This window comes from Carettochelys insculpta, chromosome 27 (genome assembly GCF_033958435.1).
Source record: "Carettochelys insculpta isolate YL-2023 chromosome 27, ASM3395843v1, whole genome shotgun sequence".
Taxonomy (NCBI): domain Eukaryota; kingdom Metazoa; phylum Chordata; order Testudines; family Carettochelyidae; genus Carettochelys; species Carettochelys insculpta.
Window position 1 is genome coordinate 9,527,861 of NC_134163.1, and position 19,368 is coordinate 9,547,228.

At 49.1% G+C, this 19,368-nt stretch overlaps 1 protein-coding gene and 1 long non-coding RNA gene across 2 annotated transcripts; both read left to right on the plus strand.

Moving 5' to 3' along the window:
* Positions 1-663: 663 nt before the first annotated feature.
* LOC142002323 (uncharacterized) lies at positions 664-2,501 on the plus strand. Its single transcript, XR_012642646.1, has 3 exons — positions 664-712; positions 2,231-2,276; positions 2,447-2,501. It is a non-coding gene; the product is annotated as an uncharacterized LOC142002323 (long non-coding RNA).
* A 3,450-nt stretch (positions 2,502-5,951) lies between these two features.
* Positions 5,952-9,910, plus strand: FEM1A (fem-1 homolog A). Its single transcript, XM_074978374.1, has one exon. It carries the CDS (start codon positions 6,054-6,056, stop codon positions 8,103-8,105), a length of 2,052 nt encoding a protein of 683 aa, XP_074834475.1. The 5' UTR covers positions 5,952-6,053; the 3' UTR covers positions 8,106-9,910.
* The last annotated feature ends 9,458 nt before the right edge of the window (positions 9,911-19,368 follow it).

Consider the following 19,368-nt stretch of genomic DNA (forward strand, 5'->3'; position numbering starts at 1 on the left):
TTTAAAAAAAAAAATTGCTTGAGCTCCCTCCCCTTTTCCCCCAGCCCAGCTCCCGCTGCACCTTTGCCTTTACAAATGTAGTGCCATTGACACAGCTGAGATAAGGCAGCAGTTTGCTCTATAGAGCAGGGGTGCACAAAGTGGGGGGCAGGTTCCCTTGGGGAGTCATGAAATTTTGTAAGAGAGGCACAGCACAATCGGCTGCTGGGTCTTAGGCTCCTGCATCTCATTAAAAGTGTTGAAATATATTCCTGTTTGTATTTGTGTGTGTAGTGGGGTGGGATGGCCACCCACTGACATGGAGAGGGGTCCTCCCCTTCCGGGGGCCTTTTTTGGATTGAACTTGGCCCTGCCCAGTCACTTGACTGGGAGTCAGGAGGCGAAATCAGGACTATAAAACCTCAGCCTGAGGCCTCATTCCAGGCCAGCCTCCAGAGGAGTGAGAGGTCAGCTCGGTGCTCCCAGCTTGCAGGGGGCTGAGGACCTGCCCAGAGGGCCAGGCTGGATTGGACCCCTGGGACCCTGTCCAATCCTGGAACCTCGGGAAGCCCCAGAGGGCCCACCTGACCCCCAGGAGCAGCTGCAACCTCATCCCCAGCCAGCACTCTGAGTGAAACTGAGGCAGCGGGATTGGCAAGCTATGAAGGCCTGGACTGGACAACCAGCACCCCTGCCAGTTGGGAACCCCTTGAACGCTCAACTGGATGCCCAGGTATGCCCAGAGGGGAAGGACGGAGCTGGCCCAGGGGATAGAGAGAGCCTTTAAAGGTCCTTTGGGCAACAGAGTGGGTGCGCCCATGTTCCTCCCCCCCCACCACTACCCACAAGCCAGGTGGCAATCTCCCCCCACCTGCCAGCAAGGGCAGAGTGTTGTACTGTTTGCTGCCCCGCCCTGAGCTAGGGCCTGGACGCACTACGAGCTGATTTCCTCTAGCCCCTGCCTGAGGTAAGACAGGGGACTGCAAACTGTTGCCGCTCGCCCACCTGGGGCCAGGTGGGAACCCCCCCCACAAACTAGTGACTTGGGGGTTGTTTGGGACATGTGACCATGGGGCGGGATGGCTGCCCACTGATCCAGAAGGGGAGGACCCCTTCTTGGAACGCAGACCCTGTCACAGCGTCTATTCACATTTCTAGCCCGACTAATAAACTTTTTACATTCTACAGACTTATTTTCTTACATGGGCTGAAAGGTGGGGTTTTTTTTTTGTTTTTTTGTTATTTTGTTTCTTATGGACATAACTGAAATTTCCATCGGTTTGGGTTACATTACACAGGTTGGGGGGAGCGGTGCTGCTAATTGCAGAGACAAAAAGTGAGGCCCTATATAAAAAATTCTCTCTCCCCGATATAGTGGGACCTTATATCCGTGAGTCAGCTTGTAAGCCAGAACATCCCCTGCTCTTTACTCAAAGACCAGTGATGCCTCCTCACGGACCCAGTCCTACCCCTTGGAGTTTTAACATCACACCCTCCAAATCTGGCTACTTCCTGTGGCCTCAGCCATGAGACCAGGGCAGGTTTGATTATTCCTTCATCTCTTTGTTAGGAAGGGTGGTTGCCCAAGTTATTCAGGAGGTACAGAGTTCATTGGCAACAGACCTCCTCAACACAAAGAGCACTCATCAAGAAAACCTGAACCTCTGTCCCTGAACCATTGCTAGGCTACAGAGATGGATCATCTCAGAAAGTCCAGGGCATTATGGCCACTTACACTGTTGCCATCCTGTGGAGAAGGAAGGTGACCTGGGAATAGTCAGTGCCCGTGAGAGGGAAGGTACAGGAAGATCCCAGATCACTCTTCCTTCAAGGGCCCATGCCTGGAGTCCTGCAGTAGCTCATCTGTGGCCTGTGACGGCAAAAGGTCATACAAGATAATCTTGCACTGAACCTCCCGCCAGAGCCTGGGGGGCCCCCACCAAATCTACTAGCCCCAGACCCCCTCAATTCTGGGGTGGAGGTTGACAGTAGTGAGGGGAAGGGCTTTTATTTCGACTTCTCATTTGGGGCTGCCTCTTGGGGGGGGGTTGTGGGTGTTTGTTTGTTTGTTTTTCCCCTCTATGCGTGTGTGTGGTTTTTGTTTTGCTTTTTTGTTTCTCACTTGCACATGGTCCCCAGCTGGGTTCTTCTGTGAGTCAGTGGCCCATGATCCAGAAAGGGCCCATGATCCCCACACTAGGCCTAGAGGCAGTCAGTTAAAGGACCTGAGAACTGTGCTCGCCTTTCCTAGGTGTGATTCCCACGGGGAGCAACTTTATTGTCCCAGCTTCAAGCAGGTAATTGCTCTTCTGATGCTCTTGGTGGGAGGAGAATGAGGACATGGAGGGATTTGAGTGGAAAGGATCTGGAGGACCAATGGCCTTGGTCCCTCATTATATCTAGGCAAATTCTCAGCATCACCACTAAACCAATATCTTTATTCACAAATGCTGTATTTCCATCCTAGGATGAGGAACGGAAGGCTCAGGATGGACCATGGAACAGCTGAAAAAAGGCTTTGGTGTAAGTACCCAGTTGCGGGCCCAAAGCAGCCTTCAAAGTGCTCAAACAGATGCCATGTGCCTCTTGTGGAAGGGGCATTATTAGGGAGTTTCAATTAATGGACACTTCAGATTAAAGTGCCGGTGCATCTCATCACTATAGCAACATGAAGAGGCAGAGAGGAGAGCAAATGTGTTTCCCCAATGTCTTTGCCTTGAAACTGTAACTCAGTCAGCCTTTTAAGTACCGCCTAATTTCCCACGAGGACGCACACACACAAGAACACAAGTGTTCACACGGACTAGTCTCACATGTATACACATGCATCCAGCCACAGACCTCCTCCCCACACCACGCTGTCTCACATCTGCTCATGAATGCTCATGCACAGCTGCCTATGTATGTACTGACCTGCACATAGATGGATATTCACCAGCGCTTAAGGGAACATGGCAACCCCTATCCCATACCTGCACACACTCGCCTCTGGCATGTATTCACTTGTGCACACAGGTACACTAATGCACACCCACTGCTCTCCAATATATGCAGACACAGGTAGCTGGACACACGCATTCCCTCCTGTGTGCACAGGAGACATGGGAATACTCTCAAACACACGTACTCTTCCTTCTGCACACACACGTTCAAGCACAGAATTGTGCTTTTGCATGCAAACCATGCCAAGGATGCACAAGCACACATGTCCAGGCACAAACAGCTTTGCAGTTTTGCACACACAGCCACTCCAAACTTTGGCACAAGCTGCTCAAAAATCCTGTTGTCTCACACACACAATCACCACCTTGGACAGGAGTTAAGACACAGAACTCCCAGCCCTGATGATCAGAGAGTTGCTGAAAACCTGCTGCCCCCACTGATTTAAGTGAAAATCCAGCTCAGGCTGTTTGTTATCCAAAAGCAGTTTCTTAGCAACTAAAATGTCATTTGCTGTAAAAACAACACGCACTAGCAGGAGCATCCCAGGTAATTCTAGACAGGACAAAACAAAATCAGGCAAATGTGGGCTAATTAATAAATTAATCACGAATAGAATTTGCCCCCGTGCAGATGCTCAGCAGGAGGCACCAGACGCCTCAAAACAGGCCTCGTTAACTGTGCTGGCCCCCTGAGCAGGGCTGACTCTCACCCGGGGTGAGCATTCTGCAACTATTTAATTGATTTGCTCTCATTCCGTTTGACGGTATTTTTAACTCAGATCCTCAAAGAAATTTAAGGACTTATCTCCCTTCAATTTCAATTGGGCCCATTAAAATGGTGGTTTCTGAGTTGTGGACACTTTTTTGTCTTTAGGATTGAAACCTAGGAAGTCACTTCAGAGAGGCTGTCAAAGCGTAGGGGGCTGAGGTCATTGTGCACTCGAGCTTCAACTGCTACAGATCGAATGCCCTTTGGCCAATCTCCTGTCTCACCCCGTCCTCTGGAGTGGCAGCTATGGACTCAAATTAATGTTTCAGTTGAAAAAGGCCAGCTTGCCTTTATAATGTTAATGAAAGGCTCAGTGCTAACAGAACGTTAGAAGCAGGGAATTGGGGACCGCGTCTGCTCTCAGGCATGTGCTTCCCTTTTCATCAGAGGCTAAAAATTTTCAGAGGCAATATACTCACAGTCCCAAATTCAATCCTTGTACATGCAGGTGCTGCTACACTGAAAGTCATTTCAGTTGCAGTTAGTTTCGTAGCTCAGTGGTTAGAGCATTGTGAATTCAGCCCTTGAGGGGAACCTTTCAAGGACCTGGGGCAGGTTAGATTTAAAGTAATTTTGTTGGGGTTGTAACAGGTCCTGCTGTGAGGGCAGGGGATTGGACTCAATGACCTCTTGAGGTCCCTTCCAGTTCTGTGAGATATACATATATATAGTGATGAATGATGTATTTCTTCCATCCAATCACACTTGACGGATCAGGGTTACAACGGCTTATTCTTCTTGTCACTTGGCTAATGTTACACACATTCTGATGTTTATCTCTAGACCACATTGTTGATGGAACCTCCTGAAAGCTTATCTAAAAAATTCACATTTCTAAAATATCCCAAGTTAAGGCTGTTAAAAACCCAGTGTACAGCACAGCTGTGCTTTTGTGATGTTGATCCTTCTAGCGACTGTATTTTGGAATTTAATGAGATCAAGATTTTTAAAAACTAACGTATCAGTTTAAATGTACAGAAATTATGAAGTCACAAGTGGAAATCTGAAGAAGCCAAGGTCCTGTATTCTTTGAATGAAGATACAAAATGCTTTTTGCAAGGCACCTGGACAATCATATATCGGTGGATGGGTGTAACATGCCTACACTAGGCACCCTTTAGTCTGCGTAGACTATGGATCACGCCCTTGGTAACTCCATTTACGGTCATCATTTGCAGCGTTGACTGTGACTATGGAGGCCCACACAAGAGTGACAGTCCTTGCTACATCTGCTGCATATGTAGTGGGTGTCTGGCTGGTTCTTGCTGTCCTTTCTATGGGCTCGCTTCTCCTCTGCCAACTGTCTGATCTTCATCTCACCCTTCTGAAGGCCCTTGTGAAGTTCCTAAGCTGTGCTTGGGGGAGGGATAGCTCAGTGGCTTGAGCATTGGCCTACTAAATCCAGGCTTAGGAGTTCAATCCTTGTGGAGGCCATTTAGGGATTGAGGTAATAGATGTTAGGGATGGTGTTTGGCCCTGCCATGAGGGTAGGGAACTAGACTAAATGATGCCCTAAGGTCCCTTCCAGTGCTAGGAGGTGTGTATCTCCAATTACAAGGTGCGCTGGCACTAGTGTGGTGAAACCAGCTGTTCTTCTTTCCAGAGTCTTCTGTTTGGTGTCACTGCATGTGCCGTGACATGTGCCTATGGGATGGAGAGATATGGGGAAGGTTGCCCTGCACCTAGGGGAGGATGTGTGGATGTTGGTCGGATGGGAAAAATTTCACAGAAGCAACCATTGACCAATGCCTCTTGCATGCTGGGAGACGTAGTCTCCAAAGCATTACAATCCCATACCAAGACCACGCATGCTGGGGCTCCTCTTCCTGTGGCCGAAATGCTGGAAAACTGTCAAGGAGGGATGAATTAGGACCTACACAGCCGTTCCTAGCCGGGTGAGGCTAAACAACTACATTTCCCAGAACCTCCCTCTCCCCAGAGCGGCCCGACAGGCGCTCAGACTCCTCCTTCCCATTGCCCTCATGGGAAATGTAGTCTCTCCTGAGCCAGGTTCCCCGATACTGGCTGCCAAAGGGCGAGGACGGCAAGAACTACACTTCCCAAACGTCACCTCGTCACGCTCCCGGCACCGCCCGCGAGCGGCCCCTCCTTCCCGTTGCCTGCTGGGAAACGCGGTCTCCCAGCAGCCAGCCTCTCCCTTGCCAGGAGCGGGCCGAGCGGCGGGGCCTGAACTACGTGTCCCAGAATCCTCAGGCCTTCAGGCGCCATTTTGTTTTGCATTACAACCCTAAGATGGCGGCGGGGAGGCACTGACGGCCCTCCCCCGCTCCGGCCGCGCTGAGGGGCCGGCGGGGCAGCCGCTCCATGGCCAGGGAGGGCCCGGGCGGCTCGCCGCGGGGGCCATGGATCTGCGCACGGCCGTTTACAACGCAGCCCGCGACGGGAAGCTGAAGCTGCTGCAGAAGCTGCTGGGCAGCCGGAGCCGGGAGGAGCTGGAGGCCCTGACGGCCGGGCCGGGCGGCGGCGGCGGCGGCGGCGGGACCCCGCTGCTGATCGCGGCCCGCCACGGGCACCGGGAGGTGGTGGAGTACCTGCTGGACCACTGCGGCGCCCGGGTGGAGGAGGGCGGCTCGGTCAGCTTCGACGGCGAGACCATCGAGGGGGCCCCGCCGCTGTGGGCCGCCTCCGCCGCCGGGCACCTGGAGGTGGTGCGCTGCCTGCTGGAGCGGGGCGCCTCGGTGAACCAGACCACGCTGACCAACTCCACCCCGCTGCGGGCCGCCTGCTTCGACGGGCACCTGGAGATCGTGCGCTACTTGGTGGGCGAGCGGGGGGCGGACCTGGAGGTGGCCAACCGGCACGGCCACACCTGCCTGATGATCTCCTGCTACAAGGGGCACCGAGAGATCGCCTGCTACCTGCTGGAGAAAGGGGCCGATGTCAACCGGCGCAGCGTGAAAGGCAACACTGCCCTGCACGACTGCGCCGAGTCCGGGAGCCTGGAGATCCTGCAGCTGCTGCTCCGCTCCAAGGCCCGCATGGAGAGGGACGGCTACGGCATGACCCCACTGCTGGCTGCCAGCGTCACTGGACACACCAACATTGTGGAGTACCTCATCCAAGGAGGGCTGCAAAACGAGGCGGGGAGGGAGATGGCGGGGAACGAGGACAGGAACTGCACAGCAAGTGAGAGGCAACAGAGCGGTTGTGATGCTGGCCAGGAAACACAGCTGTGCTGTCCTTCCTCTGGGCCGCAAGAGGGCCAGAAAGGATACGGTGCCACTAGCCAGGACGAGCAGCAGGGTCCTTATGAGTACTGCACTCGAGAAGCTGCTGTTGAAGCCCTGGAGCTGCTGGGCGCCACCTTTGTGGATAAGAAGCGTGACCTCCTGGGCGCCCTTAAGTACTGGCGACGGGCCATGGAGCTTCGGCATCAGCGGGGGCAATACCTGACCAAGCCTGAGCCCCGGCAGCTGGTACTGGCTTATGACTATTCCCGAGAGGTGAGCACCATGGAGGAGCTAGAAGCCCTGATCACGGATCCAGATGAGATGCGCATGCAGGCGCTTCTGATCCGAGAGCGCATACTTGGCCCCTCTCATCCAGACACCTCTTATTACATCCGTTACAGGGGGGCAGTTTATGCTGACTCAGGCAATTTTGAACGCTGTATTAACCTATGGAAGTATGCCCTGGACATGCAGCAAGGCAACCTGGAGCCCCTCAGCCCCATGACTGCCAGCAGCTTCCTTTCTTTTGCTGAACTCTTCTCTTATGTGCTTCAGGACCGCTCCAAGGGCACCTTAGCTACCCAGCTGGGTTTCTCAGACCTCATGGCTGTGCTGAGCAAAGGGGTCCGAGAGGTAGAGAGGGCACTTCTGTTTCGGAAGGACCCAGTGGCTGATTCAGCACAGTTCACCAAGGCACTAGCTATCATTCTCCATCTGGTCTTCCTCCTGGAGAAGGTGGAGTGCAGCCCAGAGCAAGAACACCAGAAGCGCCAGACCATCTACTGCCTGCTAAAATGCAACCCCCGGGCCAAGAATGGATTCACTCCTTTGCACATGGCTGTGGATAAAGACACCACCACAGTGGGGCGTTATCCAGTGGGCAAGTTCCCCTCGCTCCATGTTGTGAACCTGCTGCTGGAGTGTGGGGCTGACCCAGACAGCCGTGACTATGACAACAACACCCCGCTGCACATTGCTGCCCAGAACAACTGTCCGCTGATCATGAGTGCCCTGATGGAGGCTGGTGCCCACATGGATGCCACAAACGCCTTCAAGCAGACAGCATATGAGCTGCTGGATGAGAAGCTGCTTACCAAGAGCATGATGCAGCCCTTTAACTACATCACCCTCCAGTGCCTTGCTGCCCGTGCCCTGGACAAGCACAAGATCCCTTATAAGGGCTTCATCCCAGAGGAGCTGGAGGCATTCATTGAACTTCATTAGGGCGGGAGGGCTGAAATCACCGCCCTTCCCCACGGATCTGCTTGCCCTTCCCCAAGAGGGAGGGAAAGCTAAGGTTTGGGGGCAGATCTCTGTCCTGGGTGCTGGAACCCTTCATTGCACTGAGGCAGGCTGCAGCCATGCTCCCTTCGTATCACTGAGCTTATCTGTACAGGGGAAGGCAACGCAAGATTTTGTTACTGTGGCTGTCTTGCTTCCTCATCGTCCCCAAGTACCAAAGCCTTCACGGAATTGAACCAGGAGGAGACTGCCAACCATCTCATCCTCAGAGAAGGCGGCAAGAGGAAATTTCCCTGGATCCTCCCATTTTTTTCTCTTCCTAAAAGTGCTGGATTAATTTGGTTATGCTTCAGGGTAGCTACAGATTTATATACGTGTACCTCTCCTCTGCACAAGGAATAAAATAGCAACATCTTCCGTTTAACCTAGCCCCTTTCTTTCCCACAGGCGGCACATGAGCCTAAAAGCTGGGCACTTAGTGCCCAGTGAGGCTAGTTCCCATTTTTACAGCTTCCCAGTACACTGAGAGATTCTCTTCGCTCCCTCTGCCAAAGTGGTGCAAAATTTGTGAGATTTTGAAGTCTGTTTGCAAACATTTTTTTTCTCCCTGCCAGATCTAGGCCCTGTCTGCGTTGCAGGATTTCTCCAATCCTTTACTTGCATCTCAAGGCCAGCCTTAGTCACATGGTTTTATCAGCAAAACTGAATTATATAGTGGAGGAGAGATGGGGGATTCTGTGTGACTTGGTTGCTGGCTAGGGCCTCGATCTTACCAGTTTTGCATGAGCCAACTCTTGTGCTTATGTAGACTTAGATAGGCATGAAAGCTGGGCCATATAGTCTGGTCTGTAGGCCAAAACCTTGGTACTTGAGCTGGTATTTGAGATTTCTTTCAAGCCATTCTAGGATCAGAGAGTATTTGCAAGCAGGACAGGAGGCTTATTTAAAACAGGTGAGGATTTGTGGAGTGGCTCATGGTTGGAGAAAAGAGCAGACAAGGCATATTAGAGAAGGATTTTTATTTCTTTTACATTGAAAAGTACTGATCTACTGGGCTTGAACCTCCCTTGAAAGGGCTCCTGACTCTTGTTGGTTTTGGCTTGTGGTTCTTTGTGCAGCTATAGCAAGTATGGTGCTAGGTTAAAGAGTGAAATAAAAATGTTTCTTCATTCAGCTACTCTTGGGGTGAGCTGGTTTTGTGTGTTTAGGACCCAGACAGAAGTTTACCTGTTGCCCCAGGGTGGATATTTGTGCACATCAGCAGAACCCTGCTGTGTCTTAAGCCACTGGTTAAGCATGATGCCCCTGTGTTTTAATTTGCCTCTGACAAGAATAACTGCTTTAGCAGCCAGTGGCTCATTCTTTGACCCAGTCAGATTGAAATGTGTTGCTGAGGGTGAAGCAGCTGCTCTTCTGAGCATACAGGAAAGGTCAGGATGATCAGGAAAGCAGAATCCTGACAAATGTCCATGCACTGTGATCTAATAAAGCTGCTTTACTAGTATTTATAGGCCAGCTGAACCATAAACCTCAATAAACCAATGTTCTCTGCCCTTTAAGGATCTATTGTAGAGCTGCTATTTAGTTTTTGCAGTGTTAACTATGAAATATTTAATTTATGAGGCAAGGAGGTTTAACTCTTACTGAGGTGTAAAGTGCTGGGTTAATTTAGGGACAGTGGGTTTTTTTCCTCCTTCTGGCTGGTATGGATTAAACTGCACAAATAAATTTAATTTTGTGAGCTGAGTGCTCCTAACTTCGAATAATAAAACAAAACAAATGCTGATGGAATGCAAATGCCTTGGAATTCCTTGTTGCCAGGACTCTGTTTTCAGGAACTCAGTTTCATTGTGGGGAGGAGGATGGTGAAATTCTTTGGGCAGTAAATGGGAGGAATTGCTCTGTTTCAACCCAACTTCAGAACCAGTGGAAGACATGGAACGATAAAGCTGTACAGCCCTAGCAAGAGTTTCCTCTGTTCCTTAAAGGGATGGAGTTGTTTAATAAGAGTACACGTGGCATTGAATTCTTTATCCTTATTGTATTATAAGTGACTCAAGAATTCGGTAATAGACTGACATGCGGTTATTGCAATCGACTGTGCAAATCCAATATTGGACAGAAAAGCCACGAGAGAAGCAGGAGACTCAAACATAGATCCTTACCACTGCTGCTAGCCACCGTCTCTTGAGGTGAAAAGAGGCCATATATAAATGTGACATCTTTGGTTTCCTCAGTTGCTTTGTGACTCTTATAGGCCCTGATTTAGCAAGGGTTCATTAAGCATAGTTCCACTGATTTCCCATCCTATACACATAGTTAGCCACACACGTTAACAACCTTACTGGGCTGGGGCTTCACACAGCAGTAGGAGAGACCAGCATTTAGAAACAAATTACATGATTATAAAACTACCAGCGTTACAGGGTGGGAAGGAACTGGGGGATGGGGGATAGGTGTGGGAACTGACACTATTTTAATCTTAAATTGGAAATATACTAGACTTCCAAGTTCCAGGTTTTCCGAGATGCTCGCCCTCCACTGATGGCAGCAGGAGCCGGTTGGTGCTGACTGGTTTTGGAAGTCTAGTGCTAAATTTGTGTTCCTTTAAACTTTTTCCTAGCTCATCTGGTTCTTTGATAATGCCAGCATGCGAGAGTGGACAGCATGGGGAGTTCTGCAGGAAATGAGTGTGGTCACTTTGCATGTGAATGGAGAGCAGAATAGAACCCCAGTGTTGGCCATTCCTGACTAATTTTAAATCATTGTGATGGCTGTTAAGCACTCCTCTGAAGTGTGTCCGTAGAGCCAAATCTTTAGCCAAATCCGTAGATTCCAAATCTTCTTTGGAATCCCCTTGCATAGATCTTTGTGCCCTGGCAGAGTCCACTGAAATCAGTGGATCTCCTCAAGAGCTCAGTGGCCCACACCAGCATCTCTTGTTGCTAATTAAGGGACCTTAATTTAGTGAAAAACAGTTTGGTTTCCTCCACTGTTTATTTACACTTCCATCTACTGTTCTCTGTTTTGTCACTGAAAATCATTCCCCTTTTGTTTCTAGTGAGGCTCATTTTCTGGATTTCCTGCATTAGCACCATGCGGTTGTGATTGGGTTGCAAAAATTACTGGGGAAGGTTTGAACACAAATATATTATTCAGCATTTAATATGAATGAAAACATTTGCTGATAGGAGATTTGGTAACACTTTTTGACATCTAGTTCAATAAAAGACCTCCATTCTAAACCATCTGAGTGTCCCTGAACCCTTGGCTGGGGTAAGTCCGCATAAATCCATCAGTCACTGGAGCTAGGCTCACTGACACCAGCTGAGGATCTGGCTTGCTTGGTTTAAATCTAGTGGTGGTGTTCTACTCTCTGTACTACTAATTTTAAAAATGTAGGCTCTGGGAAGATAGTCTTGAGTACCTAAGGTCCTGAATGCTTCAGCAGTTGGATGGCCTATTGGTTATCTTAAAGGTGCTTGACTTTCATAGAGCAGGTGCTTGGTGTGTTCCGAAAGCCAGGCCACTTTTAAGGTCTCAGGTTGGATAACCAATTAGCCACTTGAAAATCTTAGAAGTAGTGTGAGGTTTTGGTTTGGGATGTTTTAAGGGGACCCATCATGTACCATTTATGCTGTGACATAACTGCCGTGGATCCCTTCAGGACACCCACCGATTAACTCCCTGCTTGTGCCCACAGCAGTCATAAGGCTAGGGGTGGTAAAAGGACAGTAAGAAATCTGAACCTGTGACTGTGATCAGGTAGCTCTGGAATCTAGCCATTGACTGGAGCCTTATGAAAGAAGAAGCTTAACATGGCAGAAAAGGCCATATTGTTTCATTTTGCACCTTGCAATTTATATATTGATGGTAATTAGTGGGTAAGTGAAATCACTGTATGAGCTGAAGTACAATTATCATGTGAAAGCCATTATTTATTGTAGGTGCTGGCTGGGCCAATTCCACCATGCAGGGTAGAACAGGCAGTTGGGGCTGGCACAGAGAAATGTGTAGGGACTGTTTTAGTAACTGGATGATGATCAGGGTGGAGGGTAGAGATTTTTCACTAGGACAGTCATAAGCCCTGGTTTATGTTTCTGCCCTGAAATGATCCTATAAATTCTTTTGCTGTAGATGATTTTTTTTTCTGCTTTCCACTTTATTTTATTTTATTTTAATTTCAGCTCCGATTTCCATGCTCAGCTCCACAGGCCAATAAATGGCTCCTGTGCAGGTGTCTGTACACATACAAAGAAAGTGTCACCTGAGGCCTTGCTGAGTGCCCTTCTATGGAGCTTTTTTAGGCGTTCATGTTATATGATCAGTGTTTACAAAGTGCAGAGCCTGGAGTTTAAAGATAGGGATAGTGTCAGCATTTCCTTGGCTCCCAGGGCATAGCAGGAGCTGTTTGATGGTCACCAAAGCTCAAAAGTATCTGTGGTGAAGACAGGGCCTGGCTGGAAAGCCTGAGGAGTGTCAGAAATAACGTTATGTTCTTTCTCCTTGGGCAGTTACTGGGTGCAACTTGCATCAGGGTTCCAACAACAGCATACTTGAGTGACCTGGAGGGGTGGGAGACGGCAAAATTTTTAGAGAAGCAGCTGGCATACAGAGGAGTGGAAGTGCTGTTAACAAACGTGTGGGAGGGGTGTACTGTGGATTCAGTTAAGTTGGTTGTTTGGATCGCTGGATCTATACTGTATGTCGCCCTAGAGTGAAATGACACAGGCTGCTCTGGGGCCCAAAAGAGAAATGGCTATCACAAGTACTCTGTTCGCAATTAGCCCTGCTAGAGCTCAGGTGGACCTGGGTGAGACTGTAACTGTCACTGTTCCTGGGAGGTTGGAAGAGAGGAGTTCTTCCCAATCCTGAATCCCTTCAGAGAGGAGAGAGGCTGGAAAGCTCACAGTAAAATCATTCTCACTGTCTCCTCAGCAATCCATCTCTTCTCCCCTTTGGGTATTGCGCAAATCCCGTTGAATTCAGTGTGGGACCACTCCTGTGAGAGCAATTAGTTGAGTGCATTTGCAGGTTCAGTTCTGTTGTTAGGTCACAAGCTTACAGACCCCTTTGCGTGTGATCTGCTTTGCTTGTTATATAGATGGTGGTAGTGCCTCACTAGATGGTAGGAGGCCTATTGTCCTAGGCACTGTATGTACAAAAAATCCTTTGCCCCGAAGTATAAGATGGGAAAACATGGATAGAACAGACCAGATGAGTGCAAGGTGACAGACTGTTACAGCGTGGTGGTTTGCCGTAGTCCCAGCCTGCCATGGTTGAGACTTGTTGTAGGTGAATTTTAATAAGGGTTTTAAAGCAGAACTTTCCCTGAGATTGTGCACTGAAAACACAGGCAGCTCTATCCTGACCGCTTCCCACAACCAGCCTGTCTGCTCCCTAAGCAAACCTGCTACCACAAAGGGAGAGCATGTGATTTGAGTGGGGTAGTTTTCAGCTAAAACTATTGTTTTACTGGTGAAATTAGGTGTTAAAGATGGGCATGTGCCCTCTTTGCTTTCCCAGCTGGTGGGTTGTGTGCATTTAAAAACAAAATGCTTGGTTTTTAAGCCAGAAATTTTGGACTCCGAAATAAATGTCAAACACATTGGTGGTTATTAGGCACCTAAATTTCTTCCTCAAGAGTTACTTAGCTGACACTATTACATGATCCTGCCCTGTTTCTTGTGGCTGGTTGAAGAGAGGGGTATGAGGATGTCACTGGTACCAAGTGAAGGCTGAGCATTGGAGGGCACAAAGCGATTTTTGAGTTGCTGGTTAGAGGGCTGTAGATTGTGCTTGACAATATCACCCATTGGCACTAAAGCCTAAAGTGTCTGGGAGGGGAAAGTGCTTTGTAAAAGATTTTCTTCCTGACCAGTCTTTCATTTGAGAGCTGACAGAGCTGCTCTCCCAGTTCTCTGGTCTTTCCTGAAGACATCTGGCAGATCTAATGTATAAAAAACACAACCAGAACTCTTTGGGCTTCTACCCCCTATCCTTCTCAGCCCAACAATTTGAACTAAGAGGGTCCCATTCTTACAAATTGTATCAGTTGTACTCTGCCTTCACCTAAGTGGTGAATTCTGCTACTCCATGAACATGCCAGGTAAAACTCAGGCCGGAAGCAGTTACAAATTCCATTCTTGAGGAAAGGGTGGCCAACCAGGCACAACTGCTTTGACCTGGATTGGTCAGGCAGTAACCTAGGGAAAGGGAGGTCATGTAAGGGGAGAGAAAATGCTGAGAAGAAAACTCTGTTGGATCCAGGCACCCAGGTCCTGTCATTCCCTTTGGAAGCCCACAGCAAATGCTATATAAAGAAAACACTGTTACTGAGCCCCCTGCACAGCTAAAAATAAAAGCGGAACAGTTCCAACATCGCAAGTCACTGCCTATGGAGTTGTTTACAAAGGAGCAGTGTGATGTAGTCCCTGTTCTGGCCAGAAGGAGTTTGTGAAAGGGGTTGGAGTGTGGGATCATAGGTGCTGGCTGGCTCACCTGTCCTCTCATCCAAAGAACTCACAGATGACCTAAGCCTCACACTTAGTGCTAAGTGAAGTGCATGGTCCTAGTCCAAGAGGTGACTACAGCTGGACCTATTGGAAATAGTGACCAAAATTAAATTTAACACCCCTGTGGTAGGAAAAACACCCTCCCGCCAGCCCCTCTGTCTGGTTCTGCTCTAGGCTGCAGTGGCTGGCCCTGGCCATTGCCCTTCCCCCTGCCACACCATGATCAGCTCCATTTCCTGTCCCAGCCAGACTCTCAGCTGCTGTCCTGCCTGCTGTTGCAAGGCCCAGCTAGGCTGCTGGGCCTACCATTGCCAGCTAGCCTCTTTCCGAGCCTGCCAACATTCAGCCTCCCATCTGAGCAGTCCTTCCACTGTTCCCAGCAAGGCTCCCAGCTGGCCAGCCCTGCGCTGGTGGTCCTGGGTGGAGTTCTGGCTGGCCAGCCCTATTGTCACAGGTCTAACAAGGCTTCCAGCTCCAGGCCCTCCTGTCCCCTGATTCCAGGACCAGAGAGTCACAATTTTTAGAGGTGTAACCTGTACTAGAATTCTTTGAAGGGGTCAAAAAATCATGTGGACAAAGGGGACCCAATGGGTATAGTGTCTTTAATTTCCAGAAAGCCTTTAAACATACCTCAGCAAAGGCTCCTAAGCAAATTCATGGCATAAAAGGGAAGATCCTCTCATGGTGTGGTAACTGGTTAAAAGGTAGGAAACAAATGGTCAGTTTCAGAATGGAGAGAGGTAACTAGTGGTGTACTCCAGGTGCCTGTACTGGGACCAGTCTTACTCAACATCTTCATAAATGATCTAGAGAAAGGGGCAAACTGTGTGGTGGCAAAATTTGCAGACAATACAAAACTGCTCAAGATAAGTCCAGAGTAGGACTATGAAGAGCTTTGAAAGGATCTCACAAAGCTAGATGAGTGGGCAACAAAACGGCCAACAAAATTCAATATTGATAAAAGCAAAGTAATGTATATTGGAAAGTTTTTGGAGAATGTTGGGGATAGCTTCCTGGTACAACTGCTGAAGGAACTGACCAGGGACCATCCACAGCTTGATCTGCTGCTCACAAACAGGGAAGAACTAGTAGCAGAAATAGAAGTGGATGGCAACCTGGGCTGCAGCGATCATGAGATGGTAGAGTTCAGGATTCTGACAAAAGGAAGGAAGGTGAGCAGTAAAATACAGAATCTTGATTTCAGAAGAGTAGACTTCGACTCCCTGAGAGAACTGATGGGCAGGATCCCCTGCGACCCTAAAAAGGGGAAAGGAGTTCCGAAGAGCTGGCAGCATTTCAAAGAAGTCCTATTGAAAGCACAGGAGCAAACGATCCTGACGTGCAGTAAGAAAAGCGAATATGGTAGGCAACCAGCCTGGCTTACCAGGGAACTCCTTGGTGAGCCTACACTCAAAAAGGACGCACGTAAGAAGTGAAAACTTGGACAGATGACTAAGGGGGAGTATAAATATATGTCTGGAGAATTCTGGGGAGTGATCAGGAAAGCAAAAGCACAATTGGAACTGCAGCTAGTAAGTAATATGAAGGGCAACAAGACAGGTTTCCACAGGCATGTTACCAACAAGAGAGTTATCAGGGAAGGTGTGGGGCCATTACTGGATGAGGGAGGTAACCTGGTGACCAACGATGTGGGAAAGACAGAAGTAATCAATGCTTTTTTTGCCTCAGTCTTCATGGACATGGTTAGCTCCCAGACTAAGGCAGTAGGCAATGCAGTATGGGAAGGAGGTGGGCAGCCCTCAGTGAGGAAGGAACAGGTTAAGAGCTTTTAGAAAAACTAGACACACACAAATCCATGCGTACAAGGGCACTGAGGGAATTGGCAGATGTCAGTGGAAAGTCTTTAGCTATTATCTTTGAAAACTCATGGAGTTTGGGAGAGGTCCCGGATGACTGGGAAAAGGCAAACGTGCCCATCTTTAAAAAAGGAAAGGAGGACAATCCAGGGAACTGTAGACCAGTCAGCCTTTCCTCAGTCCCTGGAAAAATCATGGAAGGGATCCTCAAGGAATCCAGAGACCACAGACCAGATAAGGATTGAAGGTGCGCGGCCGGGGTTTATTGCTAAATAACAGTTGTCAAGTAACTGATATGTTGTGCAGATGTACCTGCAGCAATGGACTGACGCAGTCAGTGCTAATTCCACTGCCCCTCAGGTCAAAGACAGTCCCCACAAGACATCATGTTATACACAGGTACAAACAAAGCACACTTCACTGCTGATGTCGTCAGGTTACCACTCATCACCCTGTATCTTGTGGTTTGATTATACCATCTCTTCTCCATCATGCTGTCATGTTAGACCCTTTCTATCACGTCTGCATCTGAGAAGTAGGTACCAGGGTCTTTTAATGAGCTGGTGGTGCCTTGTGATGTCCGCTTGTGCCAATTACAGTTTTGTACTCTCAGCCCTGTCTGTGCCAAATTCTGTTAGCAGAGGCCTGCCTCTTGCGTATGGCTTAGCTTTGCTTTTAGCCATGTTTTGTCCTTAGGCCTCAAACCAGGCCTGTGCTGTAGGGGCTCAGGCCCCCATCTTACAACAACAGGTATGGAGAAAGTGAAGGAAAAGTGATTTACTTGTTCCCATAAGAACTAGGCGTCACCAAATGAAATTTTAATAGGCAGCAGGTTTAAAAGAAAAGGGTGTTTTTCTTCATATAGTGCACGGTCCACCTGTAGACCTCCTTGCCTAGGTTCATCAGGGTTCAAAAAAGAACTTGATCTATTTACAGAGGTTTAGGTCTATCAGTGGCTGTTAGGCAGGATGGGTAGGAAGGGTGTCCCTAGCCTCTTTGTTTGTCAAAGATGGGAAATGAAAGGCAGGAGAGGGAATCACTTGACTACCTGTTCTGTTCATTTTCTCTGGGGCATCTTGGCAATGGCCACCGCGGGCAGACAGGATACTGCGCTAGGTGGACCTTTGGCCTGAGTCACTATGGCTGTTCTTATGTTCTTACCTTTAGTCTGGTATGTACAGGCTTGGACTAACTCAGCAGCCATCATACATGTCTTTGAGAAGGAGCTGGAGGGATGCTGCAGACACTTCTCCCCATAAGCTGTGACTCTCAGGTTAAGGACCATCACTACATTTACCCATCAGATAGTTGGTCCCTGTGGCCTTATCTGAACTGGGATTTAGCACCTCCCTGATCCCGGCCCCTTTGTAGGATCTGTGCCCCCTCTGAAGACAGGCAAGCTGCTGCCATGTGGTTTGATGGATAGTGGCAAGGAGCAGCAGTACTGCGCTGTTCCCTATCTCCTTTGTCTATGAATGAGCCATTTCAGTGCTAAATGACTACATGGCATTAGAGAGCCCCCTACTGCCAGACCCACCGAGTGTCTGCAGCAGAAGATAATTTCAAGAGACCAATGACCAAGGATGTGGTGGGTATTTTTTTCAGAGTACCTATCTCTGAGATACTGTAAAATCCCAGTAAGGCTAAGGTCTGAGTTACACCCACAAGGCCTGGCAATGCAAATGCAGTGCTCTGACTGTATCCTTAACTTCCACGACTCTTATTGAACCTAGGCACACTCAGGGCCTTGTAAGGGCTGCAGTTTGTACCACAGCACAAGGGGACAAGGTAAGGATGGCACGTTAGCCAGAACTCTGCAGCCCCTGGGTTTGGGAACCAAAGCAGACCAGAAAAATGCACTTTGTGCATCCCCAAAGGACCTGGCTTGGGCTGCATCCTCCAACCCCCTGGGCTGGTAGTATTCTCGTGACTCCTGCGATGCTGACAAACACTTGGGAGAGCCCCATGGATGGGCGTTGTCCTGCTGCAGAGTGAACCACACTGTGACCCAGTCGTAGCTAAGAGTTGATGGCACCAGTGTGTGCAGGGTATTTCCCCCCACCCCCCCAAAGTTGATTAGCCTAAATGCTGCCCTGGATTAAAACAATTTACTAGGATTGAGCATGTACACAGGGTGGATTCTGGCTCTGCTTTTTGGTGCAATACTATTTGAAAACCCTCTCCCAGGGGGCCTGGATAACAACAGAAATGGCCCTAGCCCAAGGCTTACTCTTCCTCTGCTAGCGATGGAAGACACAGTCATTCTACCCCTCAGCCCACCCCCCGCATGTTCCTGTGCACTTGCCTTCATTTGACGCTGTGCTAAGTCCTGCCCTGGTGATGATTTCTACTGTCACTGTTTTATCATTGCAAGATCCAAACAGACAAGTGGGGCTAGGAGAACACCCTTCTTCAAACACGTTACTCTTGGTACAACAGTAACATCAAGAGGCCCCACCTGAGGACAAAATTATATTGTGCTGGGTGCTGCATAAATATGCAGTAAGAGACAGAGCGCTTACAATCTACATAGAAAAGACAGACCAAGGAAGTGTTCTCTCCATTTGACTGGTATGGAACTGAGCGCCACCAAGAGAAGTCCAGAACTTCAAGGATATTTACACTAGGGGTAGGAGCTGAAGTACATTTGGGCTGTAGCCACACTTGGCCAGAACTTCAAAATGGCCATGCGCATAGCCAAATCGAAGAATACTAATGAGGTGCTGAACTGAATATTCAGCGCCTCATTAGCACACTGTCGGCTGTGGCGATTCGTAAGTGCCACTTTCAAATGCGCACGGCTTGGTGTGGCTACGTGGGGGCCCTTTTTGAAAGGACCCCACGCATTTCAAAATCCCTTTATTCCTCTCATCTGAGGAGCCATTTCAAAGGTTTGGCCAAGCGTGGCCCCAG

Bases quoted from the DNA above. Each gene is read 5' to 3' on its own strand.
- FEM1A (XM_074978374.1), top strand. From the start codon at position 6,054: ATGGATCTGCGCACGGCCGTTTACAACGCAGCCCGCGACGGGAAGCTG.